The sequence below is a fragment of the Nerophis ophidion genome, linkage group LG02 (assembly GCF_033978795.1).
Source record: "Nerophis ophidion isolate RoL-2023_Sa linkage group LG02, RoL_Noph_v1.0, whole genome shotgun sequence".
Classification (NCBI taxonomy): Eukaryota; Metazoa; Chordata; class Actinopteri; order Syngnathiformes; family Syngnathidae; genus Nerophis; species Nerophis ophidion.
The window spans coordinates 9,153,225-9,167,611 of NC_084612.1; the positions used below are offsets into that span (position 1 = coordinate 9,153,225).

The following is a 14,387-nucleotide window of genomic DNA, read 5'->3' on the forward strand; positions in this document are numbered from 1 at the left end:
TAGTCATATTTTTTGCGCTCAATAAAATACTCTGACTTTAATTCCAGATTTCTAGTATTTGTTTGATATTATCATTACTGCCACAAGTGGTAGGAAAAGAGAATTACAACTGAGTACTGCTGTGGCCAATATGGACCACAGCGGAGATTTTTGGGGGCGCTCGCGGGCCAACAATGGGCCCAGTAGTTACGAAACACTGCAATACTACATATATTCTGTTTATTTCTCTTAAAAGAAAACACTATAGATTTGACTGATGGTCAATGATTAACAACATCCAACATGAAGACGGTCCTACAATGAACTCGTCAGCATGATTAATGGCAGCAGAGAAGTGTGCTCCTTGCCACTATTACAACATTGGTTCTGTGGTTCCTGTGTTACTAACCTGTTGTACCAGTTGAAGAGGAGCCAGTTGACACCCTCCAGCTGGTAGTCCCTGAGGCTGTTGCCGTTCCTGTAGTGTCGCGACTGCTCCCTCTTCTTCCACAGGTTGGCTGGGGGACGTTCCTATGGTAAAATGGCATAAAATGTAATACACCTTTTCAAATAAAAATAATGGAATGACTGGAAAAAATATTTTCATTCTATCCATCAATCCAATCTTTTTTGGGGTCGCTTGGGGGCTGGAGCCTATCCCAGCTACACTCGGGTGGAAGGCAAGCTATACTTTGGACACATTACCATCTCATCACAAGGACACCAAGGATAGACAACCATTCATACTCACATTCACACACTCGGACTAATTTAGTATGAAAAAATTACATTTGAGCTCTGGCATAATGATGGCAATATGGGACAATTCAGTCTCGGAAATGTTGTTACAGGTAATGGCTACATGAGCATCCGTAACCATTTGTTATATACAATTCTACTACTTATACAGTATAAAGGAAATGTTGAAAAAAATAATTTGAAATATCCTACATTGCATACTGAAATGTATTTAAAAAAATATTCACCGGAATGTGTAGGTACTTAGTGATTGACAAAAAAGAAATGCAATAATAAAACAATAATGGCATGAAGCGCGTCCAGCATATGTCATTAGTTGTAATCAAAATTAAACTGTTTTAATGTTTTGACACTTTAACAGATTTTTACACTTGTGATAGAAAAAGCCTTCATCATTCAACATTCAAAATAAAATCCGGGTGGAATTTCGCAATTCTATATACTTTAGCAGTTGTCAATTTACTTTCCCATTTGAAAACATTTTCTTTAAGCATTGCCTATGTCACTTGGCACATTGCGCTTAAATATTACAACTTCATCACATCGCGGATTATAATTATTTTTTAAAAGATATTCAACAACATTTTTTACTTAAATTAGCGTTTTCAAGCATAACAGTGGCTAAATGAACTAAACATACATACACCAGTACTATTGGCCAATAGCGGAGACCAAACCAATCAGAGTGTGCTTTTGAGTATGGTTGCCACTGATTGGTTCAGCCTCAGGCAGCTATATCGGAAAAAAGAGTGTAAAAGGGACAAACGGGTTTTATTTCATTTATACACATAAAAAAACATATTTGGAAAGTTATAAACAGTTTTGTTTCTGATTTATAATAATGATTTCAATTTTGCAGAATTTTGTTTGGCAACAGCTTGACCTTGAAACAGATTATTTCTATTCCCAATGATTCTGATGGGAAATTGTTTGGTAAACCAAACAAATTGGCCCGAAATTCTGAAATAGAGTCCACGGATGTTTTTCCTTTAAAACTTGTAAAATTTATTTCAACTCACAATTTCTGCTTTGTACCATTTAAGGATTATTAGGTTGCAAAATCCAAGTACAGGTACCTTGTATTTTAACAACAGCAGTTCAGTTAATAGAAGTAAACAGTAAACTCCAATACGTACCACCCTGCGCGAGTCCGGCTTGACTGCCTGCAGCTGCTCAAACTCTTCTATCTTGCTCTGATCTACGTCGTCCTTCAGCTCCCAGGTGCTGTCCTCGTACGGCAGGGAGCACCACTTTACCAGGTAATACACCACTTCCTGCAGAGACCAAGACACACGAGGGATACCGAGAATGAGCGCTGGAAAAGACTGCGCCACCATAATAAGTGTTAACAAAGAGACCGCCGGGAAGCCCATTAGCTTGGCCTTGGGCACTTGTTAGGTACAAAGACGGCACTCGAGTGGCGAAGATTCGCAACACAACTATGAGGAGTAATATCACACCTAACAGATATGATTACCACAAAGCATATATTCTCTTCACCTCCCCCGTGTCTTTATCCTCACAATAGGACACCTCAAGCACTCGGTCCACCTCAACATAGTCTGGGTTGAAGGGTTCTTCTTCCATCTGGGAATCACAAGAGGGAGACAAAGCAAGAGTCAACAGTAGTGCCTACTCATCATCTGGAGTGAACACACACAAAAATAAATAAATTATATATATATATATATATATATATATATATATACATACATATATATAAATAAATAAATAAATATAAATACATATACTGTTTGTAAGCCTGTTTACAAACAGGTTTACACACAATGTATACGCATACACAGGTAGACTCGCACAGACATACATTATATACACGAAAAAATACACGCACAAACCCGCCCACCCGCACAGATGTGTCCGCCCACACAGCAGAACAAGCATCCACACAACCTCCGCACGCATGCATAAAAAGCATGTAAACAACACTGACACACACACGCACACACGTCACAAAAGTCGGCCTATGCACATCCAAACGCACACAAACACACACGGTGCCTTACGTCGGCAAAGAAGAGCGCCCTCTGCGCCTGTTTCATCTTGAAGCGTTTGATCTTCTGCTGGATTCTCTTGTCCTTCTCCAGCTGCTCCTCCGTGGCCCACTCACAGTGAAGGTAGGAGCTGCACAACACACACGCACACACACAGTGAGGGAAAGGAGCGTGAGAAAGCTTGAAAAGAACTCCAGTGTACATCCATCCCACAGTTTGCAGGTGTGTTCACAGCCAGCAGCACCAATTGTCACCAAGTCACTGCTTAGTAATACACTGGACTTACTCCAAAGTCAAAGTTCAATGAAAATATATTGTGTTTTTTGGGTATTTTTGCACTCAGTACAAGTTCAAGCTAAAAGGGAAAATAATAACAATTCTGCAAAAATTGTAAGAGACACTAGTGATTTAGGGCTATATAAGTAAACATTGATTGATTGATAACCTAAAAGATCCTCTGTGCAGTATTTAATACATCATTATAGAATTAGAGAAATACACATATAAAGACAATATATCTACAGTTAAATAAAAAATATTGAAATAAAAACGAAAGCAGATATGCAACCAAATGTAATAAATATAATAAGCAGTTGTTTAATTTGTATATATGTTGTTATTACCAATATTTGTTATATGTTATTGCCTTTACAATTCAGCATTTTATTTCATTTGTACGAAAAAGCGTATCAATGTAAAACGCAAGTAAGGCTTGTTGTACTTTTTATATTGTATACAATTATTATCAACTTATCATTATAAATGTTTGTCACCTTGTATTGTTATTGTTTTATTCACAGTACCGGTACGTAACTTTAATTTAGTATTTTTTTTTTTCTACAACTCCAATAAAACTGTTACATCTTTTGGGATATAGGTGAAGAAGCAAATTAGTGTAATATCTAATACTATTTGTAACCATGTTGCTGAAAGCCAGTAAAAAAACAAAACAAGCTGTGTGTAGACAATGGTCCTGAAAAACACTGTGGACATCCGTGGTTGTCCATCCATCCATTTTCTACCGCTTATTCCCTTTTCGGGTCGCGGGGGGCGCTGGCGCCTATCTCAGCTATTATATATTTATCATTCGGCCATTTAACAAGCCAACTATTCAGACAGGCTGTTCTTTCCATTGTTCAGTAATCCTTTTTAAAAGTGATTATCTGCAAACAAGTCCCACTACTAGGATGTCAAGCTTCAACAAGCACAGAGAAGTACTTACTAGTTTTTGTACTTGACAAAAAACTCCTCCACCTCCACCACCAATCCTGGAGAGATCTGTGACAGGATACAGAAGAAAAACAATAAGAGGCACACTAATAAAAGACACTGAACATGTGGGACTGAACCATTACCTCCTTCTTGACAACACGGGATGACATGATCTTGTCGACGACTGCGGCATCTTCTTCGCTGGGGTTCTCCTGCAAATAAAGGAGAGGAAACATGGACTGCCGATTCATAAAGGCACACTTTGTCGTACAATTAGACCGTTCACAGGCAGTCAGAGCTCATAATAGGCTTCTTGGAGAGTTCCCATCTAAAACTCTTTAAGAAGCACTTGCACATTTTGTGGGTCGTAAAAAGCCCTGAGGTCAAATTGTGATTTTCGGACTTAATCAATGATTTAGTGAGGTTGCAACAGTTCCTTCTTGAGCTGCACTGTTAAACTTAGCTTATAATTTAGATTTCATTCATAATGGCAGCTTCCCTTTCAGCTCCTCAAATGAGGTTGTACAGTGGTCGCTTCACTGTCAATTTACCCCAAAAGTTTTTTTTTTATGTGAGGTCTTCTCAAATAGTGGGGCGCGTATGAACTCATGGAACATAATTTTTTTTGTCATACTGTGACCACGGCGTGTGACGAGGAAAAAAATGGTGGGTTGTTTTCTTCAATGTTAATAAGGATACAATGTTATGCAAAGGTGTACTTATATATATATATATATATATATATATATATATATAAATATATATAACATGATTTATAGTCGCGATGGAGAGTGGGGGGTAGTGCGGAATATTTTAGTCTTCCTGAATAATTGAGAGGCTAAATGTGAGTGTGAATGTTTGTCTGTCTGTGTTGGCCCTGTAAAGAGCTGGCGACTTGTTGGTAGAAAATGGATGGATGGATGGATGGATGGCTGGATGGATGGATGGCTGGCTGGCTGGATGGATGGATGGATGGATGGATGGATGCCTTAACGGTGCACTTTCTTTATGTGTCATCAAAGGCTGAGTAATTTCCCTTTAGTTGTACCAGGGGTTAACTTATTTTTACAATTGAATGACATTTAAGGTGGTAAAAGTGACACATAAAGCTGACTGGCCTGCCTTTTATTTACTTCATGTGATATATACAGTGGTTAACTTATTTTTACATTTGTATGGATTTAGACAATTAGATAGGGTGGATTCTTCAGCTGGTGTGCCATTTTTCTAAGGGTTACTCATCATACTTCAGTTGTATCTTGTCTTGGGTTATCATAGAACGGTTTACTTCTTTTTACACTTGTTTGACAGCTAAGAGTATTTTAAAACGTCTGAAAAAAAATCGCTGAACATTTAGGTTTTAAAGGGATAATGTCAAGATTTTCTTAGTGGTCTACATACCATGTAACAATGGTTCTTTGGTCAAAACGTTGCATGGGGTGGCATAGCTCGGTTGGTAGAGTGGCCGTGCCAGCAACTTGATGGTTGCAGGTTCGATTCCCACTTGTGCCATCCTAGTTACTGCCGTAGTGTCCTTGGGCAAGACACTTTACCCACCTGCTCCCAGTGCCACCCACACTGGTTTAAATGTAACTTAGATATTGGGTGTCACTATGTAAAGCGCTTTGAGTCACTTGAGAAAAGCGCTATATAAATATAATTCACATCAATTCATGGATGATTTTTTACAAACGGTTTTCCGATAAGGGCTAAGGGCAGCACGGTGAAAGATGGGTTAGTGCGTCTGCCTCACAATACGAAGGTCCTGAGTAGTCCTGGGTTCAATCCCGGGGTCGGGATCTTTCTGTGTGGAGTTTGCATGTTCTCCCCGTGACTCCGTAGGTTCCCTCCGGGTACTCCGGCTTCCTCCGACCTCCAAAGACATGCACCTGGGGATAGGTTGATTGGCAACACTAAATTGGCCCTAGTGTGTGAATGTGAGTGTGAATGTTGTCTGTCTATCTGTGTTGGCCCTGCGATGAGGTGGCGACTTGTCCAGGATGTACTCGCCTTCCGCCTGATTGTAGCTGAGATAGGCACCAGCGCCCCCTGCGACCCAAAAGGGAATAAGCGGTAGAAAACGGATGGACGGATGGTTCTCCGCTATTTTCTGAATGTCTCTTCAGGATGCGCCGCTTTGTGGCCGGTCTTATTTATGTGGCTCCACAACGACTGAGTCTTCTTCCATTCATCTTTGATGTAGTTTTAGTGCTTCCTAAGAGAGTATAAGGACAGATATAAGTTTGAACTAAACGCTGTGCATGTACTAGCCAGTCTGCCCCACGACAAAAGGAAAGCGCGAAAAAGAAGGTGCTTATTGATGACAACGGTGGACTTGCACAAAGCACTTAGGGGAAATGCATACCATAAATGCGTAATCCGGTAAGATCACTGGTGCGTGAAATGTCATAGGTTTTACAATTTACAAACGGCTCGTTTGGCGGAATTGTGATGGAAGGTTAGATTCATTTATAAATATCTCCACAATGTCGCCAAGGTTTGATTTCAAATTTCTGGGACTTATGCAGATCTATCCATCCATCCATTTTCTACCGCTTGTCCCTTTCGGGGTTATATGCAGATCTAAAACACATAAACACAGCTACCAATAGGTAAGAACATTGGTTTTGCATGATAGGGCCCCTTTAAATTGAAACATGATTTCTGTTTCAAACTGTCCACAAACCGAAAGTCAACCTGATGAAAGCCAAAGATTGTGCTTCATCTTAAGAGGTTTCACTCCAATAAGCTTTAATTCATGTATTGTAGAGTACAGAGCAACCGTGTGAAACTTTGGCATTGTTCACACTGCAGGTCAATTCCTATTTTGTTTTGCCTATATGCAACCTGTATCGTTTTTTTTCATGTAATTTTCATTTCATTCCACATTTTTCATATCCGACTCAATCCTCTTTCGTATTTGAAAAAAACAAAACGTATATATATATATATATATATATATGTGATGCGCTCTAAATGTGAACGTCCCAGTGCTCAGGTCGCAGTCATCTAACCAGAACATCATCAAAAAGCGATAAGTGTCATAATTATTCACAAAAATTAGACAGTGTCAAAATAGTTGACAATGTAGCAGAAAACAGATAAAAATAATATGTTTTAAGGTGGCACAGGGGTTAGTGCATGTTCCTCACAATACGAAGGTCCTGAGTACTCCTGGGTTCAATCCTGGGCCCGGGATCTTTCTGTGTGGAGTTTGCATATTCTCCCTAATACTGCGTGGGTTCCCTCAAGGTACTCCGGCTTCCTCCCACCGCCAAAAACATGCACCTGGGGATAGGTTGATTGGCAACACTAAATTGGCCCGAGTGTGTGAATGTGAGTGTGAATGTTGTCTGTCTATCTGTGTTGGCCCTGCGATGAGGTGGCGACTTGTCCAGGGTGTACCTCACCGCCCGCCCGAATGCAGCTGAGATAGGCTCCAGCACCCCCCGCGACCGCAAAAGGGACAAGCGGTAGAAAATGGATGAATGGATGGAACTCATGTGAAAAGTTCCCCCACCCTGCTCGCCCACAGACATACTCCTTAGGCACGCATTGAAGCAAAATATCCTGTAAAACTGTGAGAGCCAAAATACTTGTCCTCTTCCTTCTTAATCTTCTGCGTGCGACGTTCGGTTAAGAAAATGTTTGACTTTGATTGCACAAAATCCTCTAAAATTGCCACCAATGTGCCAGTACTGACTAAAGTTTAGTTAAGTGAACATTGCAGTGTGTGCGACGTCATTATGGGGGACGGCGTGGCGAAGTTGGTAGAGTGGCTGTGCCAGCAATCTGAGGGTTACTGGTTCAATCCCCACCTTCTACGCTCCTAGTCACGTCCGTTGTGTCCTTGGGCAAGACACTTCACCCTTGCTCCTGATGGGTCCTGGTGACAGCCTTGCATGGCAGCTCCCGCCATCAGTGTGTGAATGGACAAATGTGGAAATACTGTCAAAGCGCTTTGTGCTCCTTAAAAGAGGTAGAAAAGCGCTATACAAGTACAACCCATTTACCATTTACCATGTCCGCATGCGGGTCAGATTGCATTCACATTAGAAATCACTTTTTTGTGTAATATGAACGGCCACTAAAAAGTTAAAAAAAAAAAAAAAAGATCCAAATCTGACATCCAAACCTGCAGTGGGAACGTAGTACCCTTTGACTTTTATCAGATTATGTTTTTGTTTTCATTTTCTCACTCACGCAGCAAGAGAACCCGGAGGTAGGAAGAGGTGAACTCAAAACGTATGAATTATTACTGCTCTGGCGTGACAAGGCCCGATCAAGTACTCACGACAAAGAGCTGTACCGCAGGCTCCTTGGACTTCTTGGCTTTGACGGTCACCTTGCCATCCTCGTCTGACAACCGGGCCTCCAGTTCCTCGGCGTACTTCTTCCTCTTCACCTGACGATTCGATCGCCTCTTCTAACGCAACACGGAAGACAAGACCACAGAGAAACATCAATCAAAACTTCTCTCACACTTCACTGAATTAGTATCAGAGCTGTATTAAGACTCATAGACATGGCTTCTTATCATCCCAAAGGTTACTATGAACAGAAGGAACATTCATTTAAAAAAAAAAAAAAAAAAAAACACAAAACTGGAAAGAGCTTTTGTTTAACTTAAGAGTGGGGCAACGTTTAATTTGGACTATTTTTGTTCCGATTCCAGTCCCTTGTTTCGATTCTGGTTACCAACAATTCTCGGTTCAGAATCTTTGAAGAGGCAAGGTCAAAAATGTACTATTCTCATGGGGTTATTTTCAAGAAATGTATAAATAGAAATCCTTTGAACTTGAAAATAAATGTTATAAAGTTCATTTACACAGTACACTTCCACAAGTGTTTTACTTTATTTTTGAAAACCTCATAAAAAAGTACATAAACATTCCGTTGTTTATGTACTGTATTAGAGATAGGGACGTTCTGATACCAGTCATCCGTGAATGAAATTGAGCTATACAGATCACAAGTAATAACTCATTTTTTAAAATGTATTCATGGTGAGTGCTATTGATGGGATAACAATCTCAACACAGTATATAAAATAGTCCATCATATACAATTCACAAAAAAAAATTGCAAAAAAAACCCTACTATTTGTTTTTCCCCATGGCCATCAGACACATGAACAATAACAAGATCTGATAGCTCAGTTACAGCTCATTTGTATTATTACTTATTACCTATTCTGTGTTATATGTGTTTTATGTTGCACGATTGTACCAAGAAAATTCCTAGATTGTGAACCCGTTCTCAAACAATGGCAATAAAGCGATTCTGAATCTCATACTTCTTAGGATACTACCCTTGTTATTAGCAATGGAGATTTATTGATGGATCTGTCATCCTTTTACGTACTTGCTACGTAACAGAAACAGAGCACCAAAACTGCTTACTTTCTGCTGTAAAATTGTTCCATTTGCACTTCCTAAACTTTAGCACTTTTTTAAAGCTAGTTTAGCTGCTAGCTTAGCTATTAGCCTGCCTGCTCCACATGTCTAACCTCAACCTCCAGTCTTCCAGTGATAATAAAACTTAAGAACTGCGGTTTATTTGTCTAAATTGAGGATTACAACGTATGGAGATAGTTAGCTGCTTAACCACCTTTAAGGACGCTAATTCTTCTGGTCGGCAGACTGCATCAAAATAGGAATCAACGTTTAAAAATGTGGACGATTCTGAGTGAATCGAAAGAATGAGACCCGGTTTCCATCAATCTACTTAAATAAGTGTTTAGAAATATCACAGGCATGGGAGACTTCCCGTATCAATACACATACGTCTGCTCTTGATATATCGTTCAGTTGAAATAATTGTCAGCTTTAGAATAAATGAAGGCTTTACAGTAGGTAAGGTTACATTTTTGCTTCATCCTTCATTTTAAGCGGAAGTGAAGAATGCGTAAAGAATGCACTACCCAACTGATAGGTCCAGTAGAAGTGAGGATACTGTATTTATTATCTGTTTACAGATGCTACCTGGTGGTTGTTTGAGCACACTGCAGCTACACCTGAATAGTCCAAATCTTTATTGCTTCAGTCACATGCAGGATTCTCACAGGAATGAGACAAAAATAAAACCTTACCTACTGTAGGGCTGTCAAAATTAACGTGTGATTAGATTAGACTAGATTAGATCAACGTGAGATTAATCATGTACAAACGCGGATTAACCACACAATTTAATTTGACAATTTACAATCGACTGTACATGATCCTTCAACTCCGGATGGTTATTTAAAAGTGGATTGCTTTACAGGATCAGGTCAATCAATGCATACGCCAGTGCAAAGCTCAATGGAGAAACGCCTACTGGTCGCAAATTTAACTTCAAAATAAACCTAAAAGGGCCTTTGTAGAGAACTGTTTATAGCAAATAAATAAGCACCCAAGTTAAACATTTAAAAAATATTGGTGTATGACATTCGAACATAAACCTTTGTAATTGAGACAAAATATGTGTTGATTTAAAGTCAATTTAAATTATACTAGCAAGTAATTTAGTGCAATTAAAGGTGATTAATAAAAGAATCAAGTGTGAATAATCTGATCAAAACAAATTGACAGCAATAATAAAATAAATATCAACAAATAAATTAGATCTTGAAAAATTCTAACAATAACAGCAACAACAACAAAACTAATCTGACCAGATGTTTACATGACAAGCCTACACTGGGGCCAAATCTGGCCCCGGTAATGACACCATACCGGACCTTGAGTTCAGTTCAAAACCTGAGACAAACATTTTCTCAGTAAATTCCTAAAAAACTGGAGTGCTCCTGTTGTATAGAGGAACTTGGACAACTGTAAAGTGTAAACACATTGGCAGATCCTTGCGTTGACATTTTAATCTTGCTCGCAGACATCAAACACTGGGGTCATAACCTCTGATTTACATAACTGAGGCGTTCCACTAGGCACCCCTTTAAAGCCTCTCCTTTTTTGGCAATTGCATTTTTTTCCCGTAATGTGATGTATGTAGCTAAGCTGTTGCTGTAGCCTGTTTACTTCAGATACAGTCAGTAGTCATTTGTTCAACTTCTTTAGTTATACAAGTGGTGTTCCTCAAGGTTACATTTTAGGGACTCTCTTTTCAATCTTTTAAGCCAGTGGTTCTCAAATGGGGTATGTGTATCCCTGGGGGTACTTGAAGGCATTCCAAGGGGTAAGTGAGATTTTTTAAAAATATTCTAAAAATAGCAACAATTAAAAAATCCTTTATAAATATATTTATTGAATAATACTTTGACAATAATATGATTGTAAGTTCATAAACTGTGAAAAGAAATGCAACAATGCAATATTCATTTTTGTGGACATGTTCCATAAATATTGATGTTAAAGATTTATTTTTTTGTGAAGAAATGTTTAGATTTAAGTTGATGATTACTTCTATGTGTGGAAATCTTCATTTATAATTGAATCACTTGTCTATTTTTCAACAAGTTTTTAGTTATTTTTCTATCTTTTTTTCCCAAATAGTTCAAGAAAGACCACTACAAATGAGCAATATTTTGCACTGTTATACAATTTAATAAATCAGAAACTGATGACATAGTGCTGTATTTTACTTCTTTAGCTCTTTTTATTTTTCAACCAAAAATGCTTTGCTCTGATTAAGGGGTATTTGAATTTGAAAAATGTTCACAGGGGGTACCTCACTGAAAAAAGGTTGAGAACCGCTGTTTTAAGCTATTCAACTAGTGGCCTGCAAGTTCAGTTCAAAAAACATTCACATTTTTGGAGCAGATTCTTAAAAACACTCGAGTGTTGTCAAAGAGATTAACTTTAACAAAAGGTTCTTAAAAACTGTATCGTGCCTCTTTATGTTTGACAAAATAAAGCCAAAATCAAAAGTCTACTGTAGAGGACGCTGGTTCTTGTCGAATATAAAAAATAAAACTAATTGTGAAAAAGAAAGGTTCAGCCCTCTGGGCTTTACCTTTCTGGTGATATTGTCCTCAACACTATTTAGTTGAATATCCTGGGAATAAAATGTTCAAAGTCTGGCCACTGATCGTATTGTATTGTCCCTCAGCACATTGCTAAAATGAAATGTACTCATTATTAAATGATTTTACACTAATTTGCCAATTTGACTTGAGACCATTATAAATGCTAAGATGCTGTTTTGTTTAGAATAACTTGCCATATATTGACCTGAAATGGATTTGTTTTCACACCTTTAATGCAAACAATTTTTCCGTACATTGTTTGCACTTTCTACGCAGCATGTAGAAAGTGTCTTCATTTCCGTGTCCGGATGAAGGAGGAAGTAACGAAAGAGAAGTGACACCCTGCTGCCTCGCGTTGCCGAAACCATTCACGTAATTCAGATTTTTTTTTTTTTTCCTTTTTAATATTCTTTGGGTTATTGGGGCACAGAAATGAGGTTTAAAGACAAAAATCAAGCTGCGACTGTGCTACATTTGATTTGCTGAACGTCCAAATAAACACTCTGTCAATGTCAGCACATTCTTTTGTCTACTCTGTGGAGGTGCTATTGTTCTGGCTTTGACCTCGACATTGCCTCAGCGATGCCATCAAAAGAGAACAGAATGTTGACTCTAGAGCACCACCCACTGCCCGCCCACCTCCTCCTCAACCCGAACCGGCCCAGCTCTGACCCACAATTCTTGTAACAGTTTAATTTTACTGATATATAGGCTGGCGAAGAGACGCAAAACATGTAAATTTCTCCTTTTCTGCCATTGTTACCAGAAAAGCCACAACAAAAGTTCTTATTTTTAGGATGGCACTGTTGATATGACCCCGGTGTGTCAAAACTGATCACTTGATTTAGCACAACAACATGGCAACAGAGATGTGCATTTATTATGCATTAATAGGATGATGCTAATTATTTCCCTAATTGTCAGTTCAGAAAGACATAGCATCATGCAGCATATCATTCACTGTCTTAAATAAGAGTACATATCTCAGCCCAAGTTTGAGCCACTTTTTCCATATTTGTTTTTTCAGACCGTGGCACATTCTGATTTTGAAATAATAGTAACAGGACAGAACTGATTAATTGACAAAAAACAAACAAACAAGTGGGGAGTTCAACTTTTGTTAAATTACCACTGGTTTGTGCAATAGTAATAACAAAACATCTTACAGAGTCTTTCGACGCGCGTCGAGATGGGGGATCTCCGTCCGACTCCTCCTCTGAAGAGTCAGGCTTTCTCTTCTTCTTTTTCTTCCCAATCTTGATGACAATTTTCCTGAGGGGAATAAAGAACAATTTAGTTCATGAGGAAAATGATTCTATTTTTAATCAGTCATATAATCTTTTTTGGAATGTTGCCCATCATTCACAGTCATTATGAAAGACATGACATAACCATGGATGGATTTTTTTTAATGCATTCTAAATTGTAAATAAAAGTACACTTGCAGTGTGAGCTCCTCTATTTCACCCATAAAAAAACAATAACCATTCAAAAAACGCCAACAATACTTCATTTACATTTGATATTAACCAAGTATTAGTGATACTGTTATTATAAGTGCCAACGCAGACAAATTATTTATAGCGGCGCCGTGATCACTACTGTGTGTGCATGTTTACATTATCGAGTGGTCTGCTGCTTCCTTGCTTTCTTGATCCCTGGAAGTTTATTCTTGATCATAAATCATGCATCTCACCTGGAAAGATGAAGTCTGAGTAGGTATTCCGACAAGCTGGTACACTTTTACAGCCATTCAGGACCCAAAACTGGCAAGACGCCTGGTTCCCCGCACTCCACACTACTTTTCTTTAAGATAAAAATTATGAAACATTACCCATTTAAATAGGAATTTAAGAACAACCCAGCAGTCGGCATTCTAATGACAGCAGACACGGCACAGTTGGTGATGTTTTATCATATTTGTTGACTCTCATAAAGTTTGCAGTGAGTAAAAATCAGTGATGAAAAAAAAAAAGCAAACGTGATGCGTTTTTGAGAAGTAATGCTTAAAATCGAAGTGAACTGTTTTTTTGTAGCGCTTTTCTCTAGAGACTCAAAGGGCTTTAAATAGTGAAACAATTATCTTACATCAGTGGTTCTCAAATGGGGGTACGCGTACCCCTGGGGCTACTTGAAGGTATGCCAAGGGGTACGAGAGATTTTTTTTAAATATTCTAAAAATAGCAACAATTCAAAAATCCTTTACAAATATATTCACTTAATAATACTTCAACAAAATATGGATGTATGTTCATAAACTGTGAAAGGAAATGCAACAATGCAATATTCAGTGTTGACAGCTAGATTTTTTGTGGACATGTTCCATAAATATTGATGTTGAAAATGTCTTTTTTTGTGAAGAAATGCTTAGAATTGAGTTCATGAATCCAGTTGGATCTCTATTACAATCCCCAAAGGGGGCACTTTAAGTTGATGATTACTTGTATGTGTAGAAATCTTTA

The 14,387-nt window shown here is 38.5% G+C and overlaps 1 protein-coding gene across 13 annotated transcripts in view; it reads right to left on the reverse strand.

Moving 5' to 3' along the window:
• The window catches only part of chd9 (chromodomain helicase DNA binding protein 9), a 211,538-nt gene that overhangs the window by 60,066 nt on the left and 137,085 nt on the right, over positions 1-14,387 (reverse strand). For 12 of the 13 annotated variants that reach the window (XM_061877090.1, XM_061877086.1, XM_061877070.1 and 9 more), the window contains 8 exons: positions 13,092-13,197; positions 8,257-8,388; positions 4,106-4,174; positions 3,973-4,028; positions 2,763-2,880; positions 2,239-2,325; positions 1,875-2,012; positions 389-510 (listed from right to left, as the gene is read on the reverse strand). In XM_061877090.1, the coding sequence (XP_061733074.1) occupies positions 389-510; positions 1,875-2,012; positions 2,239-2,325; positions 2,763-2,880; positions 3,973-4,028; positions 4,106-4,174; positions 8,257-8,388; positions 13,092-13,197 (828 nt within the window). The remainder of the gene's footprint in view (positions 1-388; positions 511-1,874; positions 2,013-2,238; positions 2,326-2,762; positions 2,881-3,972; positions 4,029-4,105; positions 4,175-8,256; positions 8,389-13,091; positions 13,198-14,387) is intronic. The other variant, XM_061877078.1, reaches the window with a different exon arrangement.